Source organism: Elephas maximus, chromosome 19 (assembly GCF_024166365.1).
Source record: "Elephas maximus indicus isolate mEleMax1 chromosome 19, mEleMax1 primary haplotype, whole genome shotgun sequence".
Lineage (NCBI taxonomy): Eukaryota > Metazoa > Chordata > Mammalia > Proboscidea > Elephantidae > Elephas > Elephas maximus.
Window position 1 is genome coordinate 17,257,978 of NC_064837.1, and position 22,653 is coordinate 17,280,630.

General features: G+C 54.2%; 1 protein-coding gene across 4 annotated transcripts in view; it reads left to right on the forward strand.

The window, feature by feature from the left end:
• The window catches only part of ATP2A3 (ATPase sarcoplasmic/endoplasmic reticulum Ca2+ transporting 3), a 35,477-nt gene extending 16,617 nt beyond the window's left edge, over positions 1-18,860 (forward strand). The window contains exons 9-23 of one of the 4 annotated variants that reach the window (XM_049859571.1): positions 175-263; positions 426-528; positions 1,740-1,871; positions 2,243-2,368; positions 3,918-4,136; positions 4,251-4,586; positions 6,065-6,285; positions 7,174-7,376; positions 7,956-8,041; positions 12,984-13,120; positions 13,568-13,685; positions 14,217-14,334; positions 14,721-14,793; positions 16,517-16,602; positions 17,305-18,860. In XM_049859571.1, the coding sequence (XP_049715528.1) occupies positions 175-263; positions 426-528; positions 1,740-1,871; positions 2,243-2,368; positions 3,918-4,136; positions 4,251-4,586; positions 6,065-6,285; positions 7,174-7,376; positions 7,956-8,041; positions 12,984-13,120; positions 13,568-13,685; positions 14,217-14,334; positions 14,721-14,793; positions 16,517-16,529 (1,974 nt within the window). In that variant the 3' untranslated portion in view covers positions 16,530-16,602; positions 17,305-18,860. Of the gene's footprint in view, positions 1-174; positions 264-425; positions 529-1,739; positions 1,872-2,242; positions 2,369-3,917; positions 4,137-4,250; positions 4,587-6,064; positions 6,286-7,173; positions 7,377-7,955; positions 8,042-8,622; positions 12,237-12,983; positions 13,121-13,567; positions 13,686-14,216; positions 14,335-14,720; positions 14,794-16,516; positions 16,603-17,304 lie in introns of those variants that run through there. The other 3 variants (XM_049859570.1, XM_049859572.1, XM_049859574.1) reach the window with 3 other exon arrangements.
• The last annotated feature ends 3,793 nt before the right edge of the window (positions 18,861-22,653 follow it).

Here is a 22,653-nt window from a genome sequence, read left to right on the forward strand (position 1 = left end):
CACCCCATACTCTCATACTGTGCCTCTGAGACCCTGGGATTGGGGCTGGTGCTGGTGGCTCTTAGGATGGCCCTGTAGGACCCACCCCAGAGTCAGGCGTTATTCAGACTGGCTTTACCTTGGGAGGAGAGAGGCGACCCTGACCCGCCCTGAACACACTCCTTGGCTCCCCAGATGTTCGTGGTGGCCGAGGCCGAGGCTGGCTCCTGCCGTTTGCACGAATTCACCATCTCGGGTACCACCTACACCCCGGAGGGCGAAGTGTGAGTGCAGGTCGAGGGGGCGGGGCTTCCTGGTGGGCGGGGCCACGCGGGAGAGCACAGAGTGGTGTCCCTGAGCGGGGCCTCCTGGAGGTGGGGTCAGGGTTAGAGGCATCTCCCAGGGGCGGGGCCGAGGCCCTTGGACTGAACGTCTGGGCTCCACAGGCGGCAGGGAGAAAAGCCTGTGCGCTGTGGAGAGTTTGACAGTTTGGTGGAGCTGGCGACCATCTGTGCGCTGTGCAATGACTCGGCGCTGGACTACAACGAGGTGGGACTCCACTCTCTTTCCAGATCTCCTTAGTATCTGAGTACCCAGGACAGACCCTTGTCCCATAGTTCCACAGCTCCCAGTATTGGGGCACCACACCTCAGGGACATTGCCACCCCATGCACACCTACCCCACCACCCCCGCCCCGCTCAGACTTTCTTCAAGACTGAAGGGCCGGGGATCCCTAGGACAGAGATTTTCCACACTGGGACGAGGGAGGGTGTTTAAGGCACAAGGCCCAGCCCAGATAGGGCCCACAGGCCGTAGCAGCCTGAGATTTTGGGATGAGTGCCCTTCCTCGTGGCTGGACGTGGGTGATGGAGCATTGGAGGTGTAAAGCTTGAGGGCAAGCCCTCAGCCAGATCAAGTCACGTCTCCCTACCAGGCTGAGAGCAGCGAGAGCCACAGAGGGCTTTGGGTGCAGGTGTGGTATGATCAGATTTACAAAGGGTCACCCAGGCTTCCTGGGGGTGGGGCGTGGGGGATGAACAGAGCAGGCAGAGCAAGACTGGAGCCAGGGAGCCCCGTGTGGCTGACCAGGCCAGAGTGAGGCAGACAGCCCTCGCTGGGGCCTCAGCATGGTTTGGAGAGAGGTTTTAGGAGCTGAAAACCCTGGGACTTGGTTCCTGGTTGGGTGAAAGAGAGACAGTGATCAGGGTAGCTCCTGGTTGCCGTGCTGGGTGGGGCTGCCACTTGATTGGTAAACACAGGGAGAGGAGGAGGTGCCTGAGGGGTCCCCAGGACTAGGGTCTGGCGCCTGCAGTTGGCCATGTGGGTTGGGAGCTCAGGAGAGGGTCATGGCTTAGTTGTGGTGTTCATGAGCTCAGGGAAGGCGGTGGAAGCAGCAGGCATATGAGGCCCCAAGGAGAGAAAGAGGCAGGAGTTGGACAGCAGAGTTCAGACCTAGAAAGAGAAGCTGGTGAAGGAGAGCGGGAAGGGATGAACTGAGAGATGCGGAGAACTGGGAGGGCACGTGGCCACTGACACCAGGGGAAAAAAGAGTTGGCAAGGGAAGGTGGGCAGCAGTGCCCAACACTGCCGAGACCTAGGTCAGCCGGACTGGGAAGGGCCCACCAGCCTTGGTGCAATGGAGTTACGTGGAACTCAGGCAAAGAGGGTTCCACTGAGTGGGGAGTCAGTGGAGGTGAGACTGGGGAGCCTGGCTGGGGTCTGCCCTGCCCCTCATTCCTAGTTCCCTGGTTTTCACCAGGCCAAGGGCATATATGAGAAAGTGGGAGAGGCTACGGAGACAGCTTTGACTTGCCTGGTGGAGAAGATGAACGTGTTTGACACCGACCTCCAGGCCCTGTCCCGAGTGGAGCGAGCCGGTGCCTGCAACACAGTGAGTAAGGGAGTAGGCTGAGGGTACAGGCTGTGGGGCTAGAGCATCTGGAGAAGGGAGAGAGGTGAACTAAGTCTTGGGCGGGGGGGCTTCTGGGAGGAGGCAGGACTTCAGGTTCCTAGTAAGACTTGGTTAGGGAGGGAAGAGGGGAAACAGCTCCATGTGGGCGAGAGTTGGAGGAGGAAAGGTAGTGCGTCGTCAGGAAATGGCGGCTTTTCAGCATCTCTCCGGCTGGAGTGGGAGGTGGAGACCATGTACACGGGAGTCAGGAGTGTAGACATTATCCCGCACAGAGGACTGAGCAGCTGGTGAGGGAGCAGATGGGGAAGCCGACACTGCTCCTCATGCCCTGACCTGCCGTGGCCCCACAGGTCATCAAACAGCTGATGCGGAAGGAGTTCACCCTTGAGTTCTCCCGCGACCGGAAGTCCATGTCAGTGTACTGCACGCCCATCCGCCCTGGCTCAGCAGCCCAGGGCAGCAAGATGTTTGTGAAGGTGGGGGCCTGGCTGACTGGCATGGGGCCCCTGCACACCCAGGGTCTGGGGACCTGGTCACTAGTCCACTGAATTGCCAGAGACTGCAGCTGTGAGATACCCGTTGTCAAAGCAGAATAAGGGTGGCCAGCCTGCCTTGGGGAAGTGCAAGCAGGATCCAGGCCTGGTGGAGATAGAGGCAAGGCCAGGGGCCTGAGACCTGCCCCCTGCCATGACCCCAGCTCTGGGCTTCAAAGCACTATCTCGTCACATGGCCTTGGGTCATCCCTGCTCCTCTGTGGGCCTCAGTCTCCCCATCTGAATGATGGGGTCAGCCTAGAAGGTCTTGGAGGCCCTTTTGCCTCTGACTGGTGGCGTTGAGGCAGTTGGTGCCCATATGGTACTCCATGTTTTGGAAACTGAGTCCCAGGAAGGGGAAGAGAAACCAGCACCCACCCAGACCTTTGTCCACAGCACCTCCTGTTGCTGCGTCCAAACCTGAAATAGGAATCACAGCCCTAACTTCACCCCACAGTGAAGGTTTTAACCCGTTTTGAAATGTAAAGGCTCTTGCATTGATGCTTAAAACCAAAAAACCGAACCCATTGCCATCAAGTCAATTCGGACTACAGGACAGAGTAGAACTGTCCCGTAGGGTTTCCAAGGAGTGGCTGGTGGATATGAACTGCTGGCTTTTTGGTTAGCAGCCAAGCTCTTAACCACTGTACCACCAGGGCTCCACGTTTGTACTTGGGCCACTTTAAAATGTTAATGTCTAGGGTGGGCTTCAAACCGGTTCACTCTGGTTGGAACTCCTACTGAGAATTTGCATTTCTAACAAGTTCCCCAGCCATGCTAATGCTGCTGGTTAGAGACCAATTCTGAGAACCACTAGTAGAGCAGTGGGTCTCAAAATTGATTCTACATAAGAATCCCCAGGGGATTTTGTTAAACTGTAGATTTTGAATCAGTGTATCTGGGATGGAAATGCAATTTTCAGCAGGGGTTCGAACTGGAATGAACTGTTTGGAAACCCTGGTCTGGGTTGACCCTTCTGGGAGAAGGAGAAGCCATTGATTAACCATTAAGAGGCAGTGGCTGTTCCCACGCCTGGGGTGGGGTCCAAGGTAAAACTTCAAAGCTCCAAGGAGCCTGTCACCCCTGGGCTCAGCTTCCCCCAAACCACACCCACCACCCCTCATGGCCCTGTATCTGGTCCCCAGGCTTGGCTCAGCATGCCTGCCTGCTCCTGAAGCCCACAGGCCTGGAATTCCAGTAGCCCCAGGCTCACCCCCAAAATGCTGCAGCAGGCCTTCTCAGCTACCAGCTGGTGGGGGGAGGGTGCCAAGCTGGTGGATGGTCATGCTCCCCTTCCGGCCTCCTTCTCTTTGGGTTTTCTCACAGTGGGGCTTTCCTACCCTGTGATTTCTAAAGTGGATTTTAGGCTTTGCCTTGCAGTGTGTACCTTGAGGGCGTTTTCCTCAATGGGCTTCAGTTTCTTTAGTTGGGCAGTTGGAAAGGGGGGTCGTGACTGGCAGGGTTGCCTCCCCATCTTGCCCGCACGCCACAGGGGGCTCCTGAAAGTGTGATCGAGCGCTGCATCTCAGTCCGCGTGGGAAGCCGCACAGTACCTCTGAACACTGCCTCCAGGGCGCAGATCCTGGCAAAAATCCGGGATTGGGGCTCAGGCTCGGACACACTACGCTGCCTGGCGCTGGCCACCCGGGATATGCCCCCGAGGAAGGAGGACATGCAGCTGGATGACTGCAGCAAGTTTGCCCAGTATGAGGTGGGTGCTGGGATGGGGTCCCAGGGTGGGAGCCACGTGACCCCTGCAGCAGCCAGGCAGGTAATGGGTTGAGGGTGGGCTCAGGCCCAGCTGGCATCTGCCTCCTCCCTACAGACGGACCTGACCTTCGTGGGCTGTGTGGGCATGCTGGACCCACCAAGGCCTGAGGTGGCTGCTTGTATTGCCCGCTGCTGCCAGGCGGGCATCCGCGTGGTCATGATCACAGGGGACAACAAAGGCACGGCTGTGGCCATCTGCCGCCGGCTTGGCATCTTCGGGGACACGGAGGACGTGGTGGGCAGGGCATACACAGGTCGTGAGTTTGATGAGCTCAGCCCTGAGCAGCAGCGCCATGCCTGCCAGACGGCTCGCTGCTTTGCCCGTGTGGAGCCTGCGCACAAGTCCCGCATCGTGGAGTACCTACAGTCCTTTAATGAGGTCACCGCCATGGTGAGGCCACAAGATAGGAGCGGGGGGGGGGGGTGAGACGGGGAGGGGGCGGAGCACTTGTCACAGGGCTTGGAGAAGGTAACTCATGCAACCCCTTTTCTGCTTCATTCTTATTTTTTCTAACGCTTTAGTGGAAACATTTTGAAATGCATAGAGAAATTGAAAGAACTTTATAGTGAACACTGGTATATTCACCATCTAGGCTCTACCACTAGCACTTGGCTATCTTTGCATCATCACATTCCTGCCCATCTGTTCAGAAACCCTGGTGGCGTAGTGGTTAAGAGCTATGGCTGCTAACCAAAAGACCAGCAGTTCAAATCCACCAGGTGCTCCTTGGAAACCCTATGGGGCAGTTAGTTCTATTCTGTCCTATAGGATTGCTATAGGGTCTCTATGAGTCGGAATCAACTCAACAGCAACGAGTTTGGGTTTTTTTTTGACCCATCTGTTCATCCTTAATCTGTTTGTTTTTTTTTCCAAAGCATTTCATGGTAAGTTGCAGCCATCGATACAGTTTACCCTTCTGTATGGCAGAGGCCACAGCATTAACTAGAGGTCAGCGTCTGTGTATGGTTCTTTTTTCCCTTTATGAGGTAAAATTTGCCTGCGATGAAATGCACAAATCTCCAATGTACCATTTGATCAGTTTTTGATTAATGTACACACCTGTGTAACCCAAACCTGTACAAGATACAGAACGTTACCATCAACCCACAGGTTCCCTCGTGCTCCGTCCCCATCAGGCCCCTTTCCCAACTGAGGCAACCGCTGTTGCCCTTTTTTTCTCTCATAGATTTAGTTTTTTCTGTCCTAGGTTTTCAGATGAATGCAGCCATGTAGTACATACTTTTTTGTGTCTGACTTCTTTTGAGATTTGTCCATGTTGTTCAGGGTGTTGGTACATCCTTTCTTCTTTAGTACTGTGTAGGATTTCATTGTGTGAGTATAGCACAGTTTATTTATCCGTTCACCTTTGGGCGGACCTTTGGTTCGGGCCCGGGTTTTTTCTATCTCATTCTTGATCCTAACCTGTTCTTTAACACTGATTCAATTCCTGACCTCAACCTCACCCTTGACCTGGCTCCTGATGTTAATCTCAACCTTGATCTGTTTTGTTCACCTTGAGCCTGAGTTTCATTCTTGACTTTGACCATCACCCTGGCCCCATCCTTGACCTTGACTAGAAAACCTACCTGGACTTTTACCTGGGCCACAACCTTAGTCATCCCTAGTATGACTTCAGCTTTGCCTCTGACTTCAATTTCATATTCTACTCCATCCCCAAACTTAATTTCATCCCAACCCTCACCATTGGTCTCCCTGGTCCCTATCCCCAGCCTCATCGTCTTCTCTGGCCTTTGACTTGATTTTCTCCCCGGTTTTGTCCTGCTTCCTTAGGGCAGGCTGATCTGGGGGGAGGTGGGGAGGTGGGAGGGAAGTTGCTCAGGTGTGGCCTTACCTAACCTGGCCTACAGACTGGTGACGGGGTGAACGATGCCCCAGCCCTGAAGAAAGCAGAGATTGGCATCGCCATGGGCTCAGGCACAGCCGTGGCCAAGTCAGCAGCGGAGATGGTGCTGTCAGATGACAACTTTGCCTCCATCGTGTCTGCGGTGGAGGAGGGCCGAGCTATCTACAGCAACATGAAGCAATTCATCCGCTACCTCATCTCCTCCAACGTCGGCGAGGTCGTCTGGTGAGGCCCTCCTTGTGTTCCTTCCTCTCAGCCCCTCTGGGCCAGCTTCTGCATCCCTGAGATAGAGAAATGCTTGTTCTTGGGGTGGGCTGAGGAAGGATGGGTGCTGTGCTTTGGCTGGGGCCTTCCAAGGGTGGGGACACCATGTCATTCCCCAGAGGCCCTGGTGACCTATGGACCATAGTGCACCCTACCCCTCAGAGAGGTGCCTGAAAAGTCCCGTCATCCCTTCAGCTATGACTTTCTTCCTGCTTTCAGAGTCGCAAGATGGGAGAAGGTAGCCCCACCTTTGGGCAGCAATGTGTTGGTGTGTACGTGCGTAAGGATCTAAGTGTGTATGTGTGTGCATGTGGTTGTGTGTGCCCTAGTGAGAGGAGTGTGTACACATGTTTATGTGTGCATGTGTACACTTGTGGGTCTTTGGGCATGCGTACAAGCATGTAATCGTATATGCATTTCCGTTCATGTGTGAGAGATGCCGGTGGGCAATGGTGGGCACGTGTTTGCCTGTGCACATGTGAATTCTGCATCCCCGCACATCGGTGCAAGTGTGTGGGTGTGTGTGGTGTGTGCTAGGTTTTTGTGTGTGTCTGTGAACAAGTGTGTGTATGCCTGGGAATGCACTGTTCATGTGTGTGCGTGTGTGTGTGTGTGTATTTGGCCTCTGCTAGGTCTGAAGAGCAAATGTGTCAGGGCTCCAAAGCTGGGACTGGGGGAAGTTGGGTTGGCCCAATGTAAACAGAGATGTGTATACCTGTCACGTGTGCACCCACATCAGGACTAGCAGGGAGTGAAAGAGCTGCTATAGAGATGGGGTGAGCTCCCTAGACCCTCCTTCTGGTGGGGGCCTGCCCTGCTGGGGACTAGAGCCCATGACTCTGGTTCCAGCATCTTCCTCACGGCAATTCTGGGCCTGCCCGAAGCCCTGATCCCTGTGCAGCTGCTCTGGGTGAACCTGGTGACGGATGGCTTACCTGCCACGGCCCTGGGCTTTAACCCACCAGACCTGGACATCATGGAGAAGCCACCCCGGAACCCCCATGAGGCCCTCATCAGTGGCTGGCTCTTCTTCCGCTATCTGGCTATTGGCGGTAAGCAGGCCCCAGCCCTCAGTGGGGTTCCAGGAACTTCGTAAGACCCTCATATCAGTTAGAATTGCAAACCATAGACAGTGTGACTTAGTCTGGCTTGTGTCAAGAGATTGTGTGGGCTCACAAGACTATATGCAAACTTCAGGAACAATGGATCCAGGCCTTAGTATCACTGTCGGCTCTGCCTCAGCTCCATTCTCAGGCAGGTGCCCCTCAGGGTAGCAGAACGGCTGCTGCAGCTCCAGCCTTCATGCTCGTTCTCTTACAACCCCAAATTCAGAAGAAAAAGCCTTTTATCATTCCCTCAGTGGTGTGATAAACATCTCAGGCCTGTTCTCATTGGTCCACATTGGGCCACCTGCTTATCTCCTAGCCAATCACTGTTGCCAGGGGTATGGCAGAGGCTCATTGCAAATCAGGGTCCACCACTGGTACCAAAGGTAGGTCTATGCAAACTACATGGCTTAGAGATGGAGAGAGTGGTTCCCTGAGGGAAATTCAGGGACTTGTTAGGTAGGGGGAATGGTTTCCTGAAAACCACAGCCATCCCCCACAGCCCTTCTCCTCCCCTCCCTGCAGTGTACGTGGGCCTGGCCACAGTGGCTGCTGCCACCTGGTGGTTCCTGTATGATGCAGAGGGACCTCACGTCACTTTCTACCAGCTGGTGAGCATGTGGCAAGCAGGGAACCTGTTGGGGTCAGAGCTAGGGTAGAATTTCCATCTCAAGTTGTTGTTGGAACTTCAGGGGGGCCAGAACCCCATGGCTGGTCGACAACTGACCCTCCCCACCCTCCCCCTGCCACATACATATATATAAATATCCACCACCTAAAGAACCAAACTCAGAAGCCACTGGAAGCCCAGAGATACCACCACAGCCCTCTAAGCCAGAGAAGAGGCTACTCCATCTCCAGTCAGCTAATTAGGGAGGGACTAAGAGGCATATCTGCCTAGAAGTGTTTTACCTTTATCAGGGAACCCCCAAAGCACTGAGGCCTCAGAGGCATGGTAGAGCTTTAGGCAGAAGGTCAAACAGCAGATGGGGGGGGGGGCCAAGGGGAGGAGTCTACCTGGCTCTCCTCCCCACAACCAACAGGTGTTTCTCGAAGGAAAATGGCTTATCACAGGGGAGGAGGCCACAGTGGCTGGCAGGTGCCCCACATGGGGCCAGCTTAGCTGGGCACAGCTCTGGAAGCAAATGAGGAGACCCCTCAGCCGCCTTCTAACAGTCTGTCCCTCTGCCAGGCAGTCAACATCATCTCCTTCGCTGGAAAGAGCCTTCACAGCGATTACAGCAAAGCCAGTTGCGGGCTCTCATTAAAGCAGAGAGCTGCAGGGATCCAGAACTTTACCACATTCCCTTCTTGTAGGTGGGAGAGCTCAGGGAGGGGCTCTTCCCCATCCCTGGGAGGGCCAGGAAAGCCCAGTGAAGTGGCTTCTCCCTTGCTCCATCTCCCCGGTCTGATGGCAGTGTAAGGCTGGGGTTGCGGTCCTCCCTGGGGACTCTCTGGTTTCAGGGATTCTCACAGCATGCAGCATTCACATCCAGGAAGAAGTGGGATGGCCTCCTGGGCAGGAGGAGCCCAGGGTCACTTTCCTGGCACCCGCCAGCCCTAAACAGTCTCCCTTTGCAGCAGTGCAGAGCACGGGCCCCAGGCACTCATCCCAGAGGCTGGCACTCTGCCCAGCCCACAGCAGAAGGCTGGGGCCAGCTTTGCGCTCCTCTGCTCACTTGGGTCCTGTGAGAGCAGCAGGGTGGGCACTGGGTGTGGGCTTAAAACCACCCGCCGCTGTGTTCATCCAGCCCTGTCTCTATTGCCATCCTTCATACTAAGGACCCCAAATCTCTGACCCTAGACCTCTCTTCAGAGCCCCGGCCCCATATATCCAGCAGCACATCTCCTCTGGGATGACCCACAGATCCATGGCACTGGCTGAATCTAAAACCAAGGACATCACCTTTCCCCCAAACGGATCCTTCTCCTCTATCCCCATCTCCTGGGTTGGTCCCACTGCCCACCTGGTCACCCAAGCCAGACTCTGGGAGTTGTGCTAGACATCTCCCAGCCTCACCACTGATCAGTCCTCACCAAAAACCAAAACCCGCTGCCGTCCTGTCAATTCTGACTCATAGCAACCCCACAGAACAGAATAGAACTGCCCTGTAAGGTTTCTAAGGAGCTCGTGGTAGATTTGAACTGCCGACCTTTTGGTTAGCAGCCGTAGCTCTTAACCACTACACCACCAGGGTTTCCAATTAGTCCACAAGTCATCCCAATTTTAATTTATCCAGTTGGTCGACAAATGGTCATTAAGTACTATGTGCTAGACACAGCAGTCCTTGGGTGGCGCAAATGGTCAAGCACTTGGCTACTAACTGGAAGGTTGGTGATTTGAACCCACCCAGAGGCGCCTCGGAAGAAAGGCCTGGCAATCTGCTGCCAAAAGGTCACAGCCATGAAAGGCCTATGGAGCATAATTCTACTCTGTAAAACATGGGGTTGCCATGAATCAGAATCGGCAGCAACTGGTTTGGCTTTGGTTTGGTTTTATGTGCCACACGCAAAGTGCAGGGTACCTGGCAGTGACCAGAGCAGGCACAGTCTTTACAAACAGCTTACAGCATTGTGCGGGGGAGAGCCATGGAAATAGGCAGTCACATTTCAGGATGGGAAGTGCTTCAGTAGAGAAAAGGCAGGTGGCTGTGGGACTCAGAGGTGTCAGGGGTCAGACCCGAGGTAGAACTTTCAGCTTGAGTTACTGTTGAATTTCACGAAAGTGTCCAGAGTTCCATGGTTCCTGGAGGAGGCTGCCAAGAGGCAGCAGAGTGGTTAAGAGCATGGGGCATGAAGCCTGGATCCAGGCTTCCGGGGTTCACACCACATTCTAGCTGTGTGACTTTGGACAAGCTACTTAAACTCTCTGTGCCTTTGTTTCCTCATCTGTAAAGTGAAGATGATAATAGTCCCTACCTGATAGGCTTATTGAGAGAATTTACTGAGTTAATTCTTGTAAAGTACTTAGAACAGCATCTGGCATCTGACCACCTACCAGTTGCTATCAAGTTGATTCCAACTCATGGCAACCCAATGTGTTTAAGGGTAGGGTTGCTCTCCGTAGGGTTTTCAATAGCTGATTTTTGGGAGTAGGTTGCCAGACCTTTCTTCCAAGGTACCTCTGGGTAGATTTGAACCACCAGCCTTCCAGTTAGCAGAAGAGTATGTTAACTATTTGCACAACCCAGGGACTCTGGCGTATAGTAAGAGCTATATAAATGTTAATTAAGTTAATAAAACCCAAAGGGTGTCTTGCAGGATAAGGTGAATAGGAAATACTCAAGCAGGCAAGGGGAAAAAGCAGGCAGAGCAATGGTTTCACCAATAGAAATGGGCCCGCTTGCCCACAAAAGCTCCCAGTGAGCCCATGAGACTAAAATACCAGACCTGAGCACCTTCTGATAGAAGATTCTGGAGGCTGTACTGTGACCCCGACCTGAGGGCTGATGTGTGCTCACTGGTGAAACCCCGAGGTCTGAATTGGGCAGGGTGTTTATGGCCAGAGCAGGAAATCTGTTGAAACACCTTGGCTCTTCCTGTCTGCATTTTCCTCCCTGTTTGTAGTGTCTTCACTGTGTGCACGCGTAAGGATCTAAACATACCTGTGCCCGAAGGGGAGATGTGTATATGTGCGTGTGCATGTATGATGAAGCCATTAAGGACTGGGCGGGGGAAACCTGACTGTGGTGGGAGAATACTTGGTGGGTCATCTGGTGGGTAGAGCCAGGCTCAGGCGTTAGGGCAGTTCCCTGCACTGTTATCAGTACTAGTCTTTAAAACACATGCAGTTGTCCCCAAATACTTGGCTTTTGGAGAAAACCTCACTGTTGGTGTAAGTGAGATAAGATTCTCAATCTCTTTGTTAAAATAAGAAATCTAGCCAAGCCGTGATCTTTTATTGCTTTTCATTCCAAGTAAGCGGAAGGTGCCAACAGCCTCTTCTGACTCAGCAGAGCTGCCTTGCCTGTTTGGATTTATGCAGCTGGAGAAGACAGGTGATTGCTGGGCAGCAGGTCAGACAGGCAGACGGTCGACAGGCTTCTCTTTGGGGGTTATTTTCCCAGCACGTGTTACCAATTTCTAAACCCTTTGTTTAAAAGATCTCGTGTTCAGATTAGATTCCAAGGACAGATTTATATTATCAGAGAGCTGAGCTGGTTACCGGTGGTAAACGTTCTCTCTTACCTCCCTGATGCAGAAGAGAATGTTCTCAGCTTAGCGTCTTCAGAGCCGATTCTGCAAGCAAGGTTACAGACAGAAAGACAACTCTTCCCTGTGGCTGCAGAGGAGGGCCACCCTGTTTCTCAGGCTCTGAGAGCTTCTTGTTAATTAGAAAGCTCTGTGTTGTTAAGGAGTCCTGGTGGTGTAGTGGTTATGGCAGTTGGAATCCACCAGGCACTGCTTGGAACTCTTATGGGGCAGTTCTGCTCTGTCCTATAGGGTCGCTATGAACCGGAATTGACTTGACAGCAACGAGTTTGGTTTTGGGTGTTAAGGCTGTGCTCTGGCAGTTCCTTTGTTTACGTCATAAGCAGAAAGCAGGTTGTGTAGAGTTCAATCTTAGTGGCAGAGAGTGAGGCATGAATGGAATTGTATTTAACAACAGTGAATAAGTCACCTGTAGCCTTTTACCTTCTACACCACCAAAGCTGGATTCTGTTCAAGCACGACTTTGTTGGCTGATTTTCACCTTTGTTATTCATGGTCTCAGTTAGTCATCACCCCGCCTCTTGCACTTCAAACCCGCATGTGCCCCAGGGTAAAGCATGGGCCTCCACTTGACCCTGGGGTCCCTGTTGTCCTCCCCAGCCTATGGGTGGGTGGGTGGGTGAGGGTCTTTGTTTCTGATCCCCGGAGATGGGATGGAGGAGAGGGTGTGGTGTGGGGGAAAGGTGATGTACTTGGTTCTAGACTTGGTGAGTGCCATGGGTCTATGCGACATCCCAGAGGAAGTGTCCGGCTGCTCTCCCTCTGATCCACCAGACCCCTGCCCCAGGGCAGCCCCGCCCTCCTCCCCTCTGTGTACGGGCTCCTCCCCTAGCACACTGTAGCTCCTCAGGGCCCTCGGCCCCCATCCTGGGTGAGCATCCCTCCCCCAGATCAGTGCAACCCGTTAGAGCCACCAGGCCCCATCCTGGGTGAGCACAGTAAAGCCTACCAGGCCCCTACCCTGAGTGAGCACCCCACCCGCAGCACAGTAAAGTCTTCCAGGCCCCCACCCTCAGTGAGCACCCCACCCCCAGCACAGTAAAGCCTTCCAGACCCCAACCCTCAGTGAGCACCCCACCCCCAGCACAGTAAAGCCTTCCAGACCCCAACCCTCAGTGAGCACCCCACCCCCAGCACAGTAAAGCCTTCCAGACTCCCACCCTGGGTGAGCACCCCTCCCCAGCTCCCTGGCCCTCCCCGGGCAGTGCTTTGCCCACTGGTCGTGATGGAGTCTTCAAGGTGCAGACTGAGGGCAAGGTGAGGCTTCCGTCTTCTGACCAGCTGGGCCCTCCCCTGATCACTGTCCCCCAAACCCTCCCGACCACACCACGGCGCCCTCAGAGGAACTTCCTGAAGTGTTCCAAGGAAAACCCACTCTTTGCCGACGAGGTGGACTGCAAGGTCTTCGAGTCCCGCTTCCCAACCACCATGGCCTTGTCCGTGCTGGTGACCATTGAGATGTGCAACGCCCTCAACAGGTGGGCTGGGCGGAGGGCCTCAATTGGGGGTCAAAGGGGTGGGACAGAGGAGGCTTAAGATTGAGTCTGAGAAGGGTCCAGGACTAGGGTCTGAGGGACCGAGGAGTCTTGTGGGCTGAGGGTCAGAGAGGCTTACAAAGGAGGGTTCTGAGAGTCAGTGGGGACCAGAATTGAGATCTAGGGGACAGGGGAGCCCAAGACTCAGCCCAAAGGTTGGAAGAAATAGGGTCAGGATTGAGTCTGAAGGGGAGAGAAAAGGAGCCCAAGCCCCAGACAGATCCATAGAGGGAGGGCAGGCAGACAGCTGACAAACTTTTCAGACACACTCCAGCTCTTAACCCCAACCAGAGCTGTGCTGTGGCTCAGCTACCCTGCTCCCTCGCAGGGTGGGTGCCCATGGCAGGGCCCCCAACCCAGCCCGAGGTGAGCGCTCTATGCTTTTGGCAGCGTCTCGGAGAACCAGTCGCTGTTGCGGATGCCACCCTGGCTGAACCCCTGGCTGCTGGCAGCCGTGGCCATGTCCATGGCCCTGCACTTCCTCATCCTGCTTGTGCCACCCCTTCCCGTGAGTTATGCCACCCCCCTTCTCTGACTTCTGGAGTGACAGGATCCAAATCCTCGTCTGACATTATAGATTCTGGGTGGTCACTGGGCCTTGCCAAGTCGTCTGAGCGGAAGCCTGCCTGGAGGATGGGGAAGTAGGAGGTCTGAAGGTGCTCAGTGGGTGTGACCTGTGCTGAGCCCTGAGCAGGCACCGTCCCCAGATATGCTCCTCCATCAGGAGCCCTCAGGTCTGGGGGACAGAAGCGGTGGAGACCCCCTACTGCAGGGAATCTCCCAAGTCTGGGTCAGGAGAAAGAATTTGCAGAATCCCTCCCATGTCCCAACAGGATGGCCGGGCTTTGGGCATGTGGGCATAGGGTTGGGGAGGGCATTTCAGGTGGGGGAAGTGGAACGGCCAAGGATCTGGAGGTGGGAATTCGAAGGGTGTCTTAGATGTGTTTGTGAGAGTCTATTGTAGCCCAAGTCGATGGAGTGGGTGGGGTGCTGAGTACGTGGGATGGCCCTTCCTTTAACCAAACCTCCCCCTCTGCAGCTCATTTTCCAGGTAACCCCACTGAGTGGGCGCCAGTGGGTGGTGGTTCTCCAGATATCCCTGCCTGTCATCCTGCTCGATGAGGCCCTCAAGTACCTGTCCCGAAACCACATGGATGGTGAGTGGTAGGCTCCAGGCCCTCTGTGCCCTGCTCACCACGCTGCCAGCAGCTACTTCCCCACCTGCCTTTACTTCCTGGGCTGCAGTGGGCAGCAAGGTGTGAGTAGCTGTGGGCTGGCCCTTGTCATGCTTGGAGCCTCTGTCTTGGCATCTTGGCCTTGCTGGACTACCACGTGGAGAACATGAAGGTGCTCTGTTGGCCCTGACCGTGGTGTCTTCTGGGTGTTGCGCTGAAGGGTCCGGTGCAATAGGGGGCACTGCTGAGGGCCACACTGCCTTGCCCGCCTCACTTGCCATCACTCCTGCATGGCCAGGACCGCTGTTCCCTGGCTCTGGGCCAGATCTGTGGTCTGACCTTTCTGACCCCAGTCCATCTTTATCCAGGCATTCTCAGGACAGTCTCCCAGGCATGGAATGGGCAGCTGCTGACCGCTTCCTGGACCCCAGACCACACTGGGTTGGCCTCTTTGGTGTCACCTTGTGGGTGGGTGGGTGGCTGGAGGTCTTTGTTGCTGAGCTCACAGCTCTGGATCAGCCTTAACCCCAGAACGAACAGAGGAGCAGGCTGGCACTTGGGGTCCGCCGCCCACCTCTACGGGAGGGGCTCGGAGAGCAGGCAGTTGGGAACCTCCCAAAGGCAAGGGAGGCTCCAAGCAGGAGGCAGCAGTGGGGAGGTCCCCATTCCTGGGAGCTTGGGCCAAGACTGTGGCCATGTGGAGGGGCTGGGGTGGGCCCAGTGATGGCTGAGGACTTGCTGGGACGGCTAGGTCCTTGGGGGCCACCTCTGGCAGGAAGGTGTTCCAGTCCTGGGGCAGGGGGAATGGGACTATAAATAGATCAAATGCATGTTACTCCGGGAGCCCGAGGCACTCAGTTGGGCCACATCTCCCACGCTGGCCAGTCCCCCAGGTGCTGCACCTATTTTATCTTAAAAAAAAAAAAAACAAGTTGGCCTCCTCTCTCTGGAGGGGCTGGCCAACCATGTGTCTGTTCAGGGGGTGATCAGACGCATGTGGGGGGCTCACCTGAGGTTGGGGGTGGGTGCTGTTGGAGGGTGTGGGGGTTGAGGGAGGAGTCAGGCCATTCTGTCCCCATGTGGTTCTTTTTCACCCACCTCCATGGACCCTCCTGGGGAGATGAGGAGGAGGAAGTGGGTCTGAAACTCCATCAGTGGAGTTCAAGGTGTGCCGGGAGACCCTCTGGCCAAACTTGACCTCCCTCACTCACCTGCAAAACCAGGCCAGTATACGGCAGCTCGGGTGGCTTCTTTATCTTCCTCGAGGGCCTTCCCTAGTGGCCACACTGCCAAGGGGTGCAGCAGATTTTCTTAGGAATATTTAAAAGTAAGAACATTGTGCCTATGGCTAAAATTTCTCAGTCAATGGGGAAGAACCTATGTCTTGGACTCCATGTTCAGCATCGGCTGCTGGACATGGCGAATTCCCAGGTCTACCAGGGTTTCTAGCACCACTGAGGTAGTGTAGAAGGGCTGTAGAGAAAGCAGCTCCTGCTGTGGGCCGGGGCTTAGGGGTGATTCCTAGAAAGGTCGGGTTTGAGTTAAGATGGGAAAGGGGAGAACTGAACCTGGTGGAGAAAGGGCTGGTGTGTCTAGTGGGGCTGGAGTCTAGGGTGCAGGGTAGAGAGGTCAGACCCAGAGGCTAAGAAGGGCCTCACATGCTATGGTGAGGACCGTGAAAGTTATCCTCAGGACACTGGGGCCATAGAAGGTTGCAAGATGGGCAAGGGCAGGACCAAAGGCAGGGAGACTGGTGGGAGGATGTTGAGCCCGCCTGGGAAGGATCTAGGGAAGAGACTCTGAGTCCCAGCCCAGGGTGGGTGGGTTCCAGGCCGCACTTCCGCCTTCACCATTGGCCTGAGATGTTGATCAGGCTCCTGGAGAGGTGCAGCTTGAGAGTGGTGGCCAGATGTCGTTAGTGGCTGTGGGGCCACAGACAGACACAGTTGGAGGGGGGAGGTGCCAGTGACCAACTCTGAGAGGTGGGGGCACGGGCCCCGAGGTGGATGCTCAGCCCTGTGCGGCCGCGTCCATCGGACCTCCTAAATCAGACAAGGTGGGGGTGAGAGAGGGGACCCTGTTACATTCCCAAGCCAGCCCAGTGGTGGCCTTTTAGGGAAGTTTTGCTGAGGCTTGACGTTTGTGACTCCCCCGTGATTTACAGGGATGTGTCTTAGTGAGGACTGTGGAACCAGATTGGCACCATTAAGGTGGGGGGGTCCTCTTGCCCCACCCCCTGGCTCTGCCCAGGTATGGCTGAGCAGCTGTCAGGCCTGTGACTGGACTGTGGGGAGGGTGAGAACTGGAGAGGCTGTGTGGGGGCAGACCTGGGTGAGTCAGGATACAAGGCAGGCTTGCAGTTTATTCTGGGCAGTGGGGAGCCATTAAAGGGGATGATGGGGTCAGATTGGGGCTTTAACGCGGTCCTGGGGGGTGGAAGGGTGGTAGTGAGGTGAGATGGGGATTGGAGGCTGGGGGCTGGGGTCAGAGGCTTGAGGCCGGGGTCAGAGGCTTGAGGCCTAGTGGGGCAGTGAGGGAGGAGACGCACTCAAGAGATTCAGGGGGTGACATCAGCAGGCCTTGGAGATGCTGGGTGTATGGAATGGGGGAGTAGTTTCTGGGCTGTATGATGGGTGGGTGCTGGCTCCCCAAACTGAAATGCGTAAACCAAAAGGAAGAGAATATTCACTCCGGGGGAGGTGGTGAATCCACAGAACCTGTGGAATGAGGGAGACTGGGGGGTGTCCAGGGAATGGACCCCAGGCTGGAGCTCAGGAGAGGTAGCTAGGCTGGGGGTAGACAGAGCTCTGGAGTGACTGATGCCATGGGACAAGGAGGCTGTCCTGGGAGAAGTGTAGGGTGAGAAGGGACTAAGGAAGCTGCCAGAAGGAGCCAGCCTGGAGGTGTGCCCACACACAAACACCTTACCGTGCTCTGGGATTTTTCTTCTAGAAGAAAAGGGCCAGAAGTGAGTGCCAGGAGGAGAGTGGAGTCTCCGATGCTGACATCAGACTGATGGTGCCCAAGCACTCACTGCCACACCCCACCCCTGCCCACCGCCACGCTCGCTCACTTGCTCCTCAGGCCCAGCCGGACACTCCACAGGCCCAGTCCTGGGGTCTCACCTGTGAACCACTTCATCTGACGTGGGGCCTCTGTAATTCATGACTCTTGGACTCTCCTGGGTTCCCACAGAAGCTGCAGCGTGGGACAGGGCTACCAGGAAGCTGGAGCCAGCAGCGGAGCCAGGGCCCCTCCATCCTGAACCCCGAGATATTCTGGAGCCTGCCCCCTGGCTTGGAATCTGGGCATTTACTTGGTGACCAGTGCCTCCACACTAATAGAGGACTACTGAGGCCACTCTGGCCGGCTCTGACCTTTCCCTTATTGCCTGGACCAGGGCCTGGTCATCAGGGTGGGGGAGGGGTGCCGCAAGGGGAGCATGTGGGCCCAGCTGTGCATGGCAGTGGGGGACGCCCCCTCCACTCTGCTCTGCCTCCATGAAGTTGGCTCATGAGGACTTGAGCCTGTTTCTGTTTATATATGTACAGGCCTCAGGGGGTCAGAGAGGGGACACAAGAGGGGGGTCAGGGACTGATGCAAGGATCCTCCTTCCCCAGGAGAAAAAACAACCCAGGCTGCCTGCCTCAGCTCGTCTAACATCCTGGGTGCAGGTATTCCCTGTCCTAAGCAAATGAGACCTACCAAGTCTCAGTGTTGCTTGGTCTGCCAAGCAGAAGTCCGATTGGCTGCCTATGTCCTTGGCCCCAGAGGTCCCAGACATCCCTGGGGCCCTGACCACTGTGCCCTTCCATGTCCCAGCCTGGTGTGTGGCTCAGTGATTCTGAGTCTCACATGTACTTATAGCTCACACCAATGTATTGCCCCTCTGGGGGTGGCCAAGGTCTTTGGCCAAATCCCCCCTTGGACTTCTGGCCTCATCCTTAGCCCCCCACACCCCATGGCCCAGAAAGGTGACATGAAGGATCGCTAATTGCCCAAGTCACTCCCTCTCCCTCCCTCCTTGCTGGAGGGACACGCTCCATGTGGATCATGTCAGATGGTAGGAAAACAGCGTTTGGAGGAAAGAATGTCTGTCTTCACTCAGCTTTTGCCCTTTTGGCAAAAACTAAGTCGCTTTGAGTCCAGTGGGTTTGGGTTTTTTTTTTTTTTTTTTTGGTTTAGTTAGGCATAGAAGAAAGGAAGGAGTAAATGAGTGCTATGTCCACACCCCTTCTAGAGAGTAGACAAGTGATTATTTTATATGAAAATCAACACTCACGTCCCTGCTCTGGTGTCCAGAATCGAAACCCCCTCAGCCTGCTTTGCAGACTCCCTCGGGGTAGGTGCTGGAGGGGGCCAAGTTGGGGAAGGGGCCTTCTGGTGCCCAGCAGAGATCCTTGGCCTCTTCCCTGCTGAGGAGATAGGGGGTCTTGGTGGGAACAGGGCCCTGTACCCACCTGCTGACATGCTGTTTGGTAGAGAAATAAAGTTCGTATGCCTGGGCAGCAGAGGACGTCAGCATCTCTTTTCCTGGAGTCTGGTGCCCCTATCTCTGCCCCTGGTGTCTACCTGGGGAGCTACCTCCTGTACCCACCCCACCCCCGGAAATGGCAAATAAAGACCTGGGTCCCCAAATCACCAGGAATGGTTCTTTCTCCCTTGAAGAGGAGGCTTGAGAGAGACACTCAGGAGCCACGGCTGGGTGGCAGACGCAGGACTCAGCAGGTGGGGGAGGTTCAGTCTGCTGGCTGCGCCTGTGGACAGCACTTGAGAGTGTGAGATTCAAAGCATTTTACACAAATTACGGTTCACCTGTCACCACTGAGGAAACAAAGGCTGGAGGAGTTCATGACTTGGCCTTAGGCAGGGCTGGGCCTGAAGCTGAATTTCAGGGTCCTCTTGCACCCCACAGGGAGGCTCCCAGCCCTGGCTGTTCTATGGGCTCTGCCTTTCCCTTGCATTTCATCCACGCTCTCACCCTCTCTGAAGTTTACATCCTACTGTTTCCCTCCCTATGTCCAACCCCAGAATGGCATCTACCTCTCTTTTCCAGCATCTACCTTCCTAAGGCTTCCCTCAGCCCACACCGTCAGGGGCCTCCATGCTAGCCTGCTTGAGATTAGTCCCTGGTTCACCCAGGTGGCCCTGCCTTCCTGGGAGGGGGGCTCCAGGGAGGGAGGGGCCGCGTCCCACCATCTCCCTCATTTCTCTCCTCAGGAGGAAAGGCTCACAAAGAAACTGTGTCCTGTCCTCTGCACAGCTGCCCCAGGAAAGAGACTTGGGCCTACCCACAGGGCCAGAGGCAGGACCAGATACGTAATTAGCAGGGCCCAGTGCAAAGTGAAAATGTGGGGACCCCTGTTCAAAAATTAAGAATTTCATGACGCTCACAGCCGAGCATTACACTAAGCACAGGGCCCTTTTCAGTGAGGGGCCCTGTGTGACTGCACAGGTCACCACCCACGAAGCTGGCCCTGACCTGAGGAGACAGGACCTGGTCCTTAGGAGCTCCCAATTTTGGAGGGAACAAAGATTGAAGCACAGCTCACAGTGGGGCCAGGGATGGGCAGAGTGACCTCCATTCCACATGGTCCACCTATAAGACCTCTCAGACCATGAAACCTTTACACACGCCTGATGCCCCCTCTGCTACGCCTGTGAGATGGGCCAGTCAAGGATTAGGGCTCTGTTTTATAGATGAGGAGCTGGAGGCCAAGAGGGGCCAATGACTGGAGAGAACAGGCCCTCTGAGAGTCTGACCATCTAGTTAGCCTCATTGTGGGTGACTGGCAGGACAGGGTGTGGAGCTAAGATGGGCCTGGGGAATTTGTGTATGAGGCCAAGCTGGATCCAGCCTTCCTAGCAGTCCGTGGGGCTTGATGGCCAGGCCTGCTTTGCCTCCACCCCAACCCAGGCCTGCCCAAGTTTGGCTCTGTCCAGCCCACAGCATGGAGCTCAACAGACCAAGATGGGAGCCGCCAAGATAAACAGAGAGGCCTCCTCACCTCACAGTGCTGCTCGCTCAGGAGGGAATTCCGGGGCAAGCCCAGGCACACTTCAGACTGGCTCAGTGATGTGGCTGCCAAATGGCCATGGCCTCACCTTTCCCCCTCCAGAGAATAGGGCTGTGTGCTCCCCACTCCCCTGATGGCTCCTGCACTCAAAGTAGTGGGAAAGACCACCCCGGAGTCAGTGCTGGGGGAACAGAAGGGCAAAGAGAGAGTCAGGAGAAGAAAAGAAGACATATGTCCACACAGAGACCCAAACCCAAATGTCTATAGCAGCTTTATTCCTTATAACCCAAATCTGGACACATTCCAAATGTCCATCAACAGATGAATGGATCAACAACCTTTGGTACACCCATACCATGGAATCCTCCTCGACAATAAAAAAGGAGGAAAAAAAACCCAAAAACTACTGGTACAGGCAATGACACAGATGAAGCTTAAAATCAATGTGCTAAGTGAAAAAAGCCAGACACAAGAAAATCTCATACTGTGTGATCCCACTTAATGAAGTTCTACCAGGTGACTCTGACTCAGGGCAACCCCATGTGTGTCAGAGTAGAACTGTGCCCCGTAGGGTTTTCAATGGCTGGTTTGTCACAACTAGATCATCAGGTCTTTCCTCTGAGGTGCCTCTGGGTGGACTCCGACCTCCAACCTTTCAGTTAGCAGCTGAGCGTGTTAACTGCTTGCACCACCTAGGGACTCCGTATGAAGTTCTAGAAAAGGCTAAACGAATCTGTAGTGACAGAAAACAGATCAGTGATTGCTGGGCCTGGGGGGTTTGAGGAGACGGACGGCAAGGGGGATGAGAGGATGTTCTAAGGTGATGACCTGGGGGAGGTGGTTACCTGAATGTATGCGTTTGTCAAAACTCATCAAAGTGTGCACTAAAAGTACATTTTTAATATGTACACACCCACGTTCATCACAGCACTGTTTACAATAGCAAAAAGATGGACGCAAACAAGGTGCCCATCAACGGATGAGTGGATAAATTATGGTATATCCACGCAATGGAATACTATGCATTGATAAAGAACAATGATGAATCCTTGAAACATTTCATAACAGGGAGGAATCTGGAAGGCATTGTGCTAAGTGAAATTAGTCAGTTGCAAAAGGACAAATACTGTATGAGACCGCTATTATAAGAACTCGAAAAACAGTTGAAACAGAGAAGAAAATATTCTTCAATGGTTACAAGAGTGGAGAGGGAGAGAGGGAGAGGGGTATTCACTAAATTAGATAGTAGACAAGAACTATTTTAGGTAAAGGGAAAGACAATACAGGAGCAGTCAGCACAACTGGACTAAACCAAAAGCAAAGAAGTTTCCTGAATAAACTGGATGATTCAAAGCCCGTGTAGCAGGGGCGGGGGTTTGGGGAGCATGGTTTCAGGGGATATCTAAGTCAATTGGCATAATAAAATCTATTAAGAAAACACTCTGCATCCCACTTTGGAGAGTGGCGTCTGGGGTCTTAAACACTAGCAAGCGGCCATCTAAGATGCATCAGTTGATCTCAACCCACCTGGAGCAAGGGAGAAGGAAGAACACGAAGGACACAAGGTAATTATGAGCCCGAGAGACAGAAAGGGCCACATAAACCAGAGACCACATCATCCTGAGACCAGAAGAACTAGATGGTGCCAGGTACAACCGATGACTGTCCTGACAGGGAACACAATAGAGAACCCCTGAGGGAGGAGGAGGGCAGTGGGATACAGACCTCAAATTCTGGTAAAAAGACCAGACTTAATGGTCTGACTGAGACTAGAAGGACCCTGGGGGTCATGGTCCCCAGACCTCCTGTTAGCCCAAGACAGGAACCATTTCCAAAGCCAACTCTTCAGACAGGGATTGGACTGGACTATGGTAGTGGGTATGGGATAGAAAATGATACTGGTAAGGAGTGAGCTTCTTGGATCAAGCACACACATGAGACTATGTGGGCAGCTCCTGTCTGGAGGGGAGATGAGAGGGCAGAGGGGGTCACAAGCTGGCCAAATGGACACGAAAAGAGAGAGTAGAAGGAAGGAGTGTGCTGTCTCATTAGGGGGAGAACAACTAGGAATACATAGCAAGGTGTATATGAATTTTTGTATGAGACTGTCTTGATTTATAAACTTTCACTTAAAGCACAATAAAAATGTTTTTAAAAAGTACATTTTTAAATAAAATGTACTGGTCCCTCCTGATCAAAATATATGAGACAAAGTCTCACCATCTTTGCTTCTAAGGAGTGTTCTGGCTATAATTCTTCCAAGACAGATTTGTTTGTTCTTCTG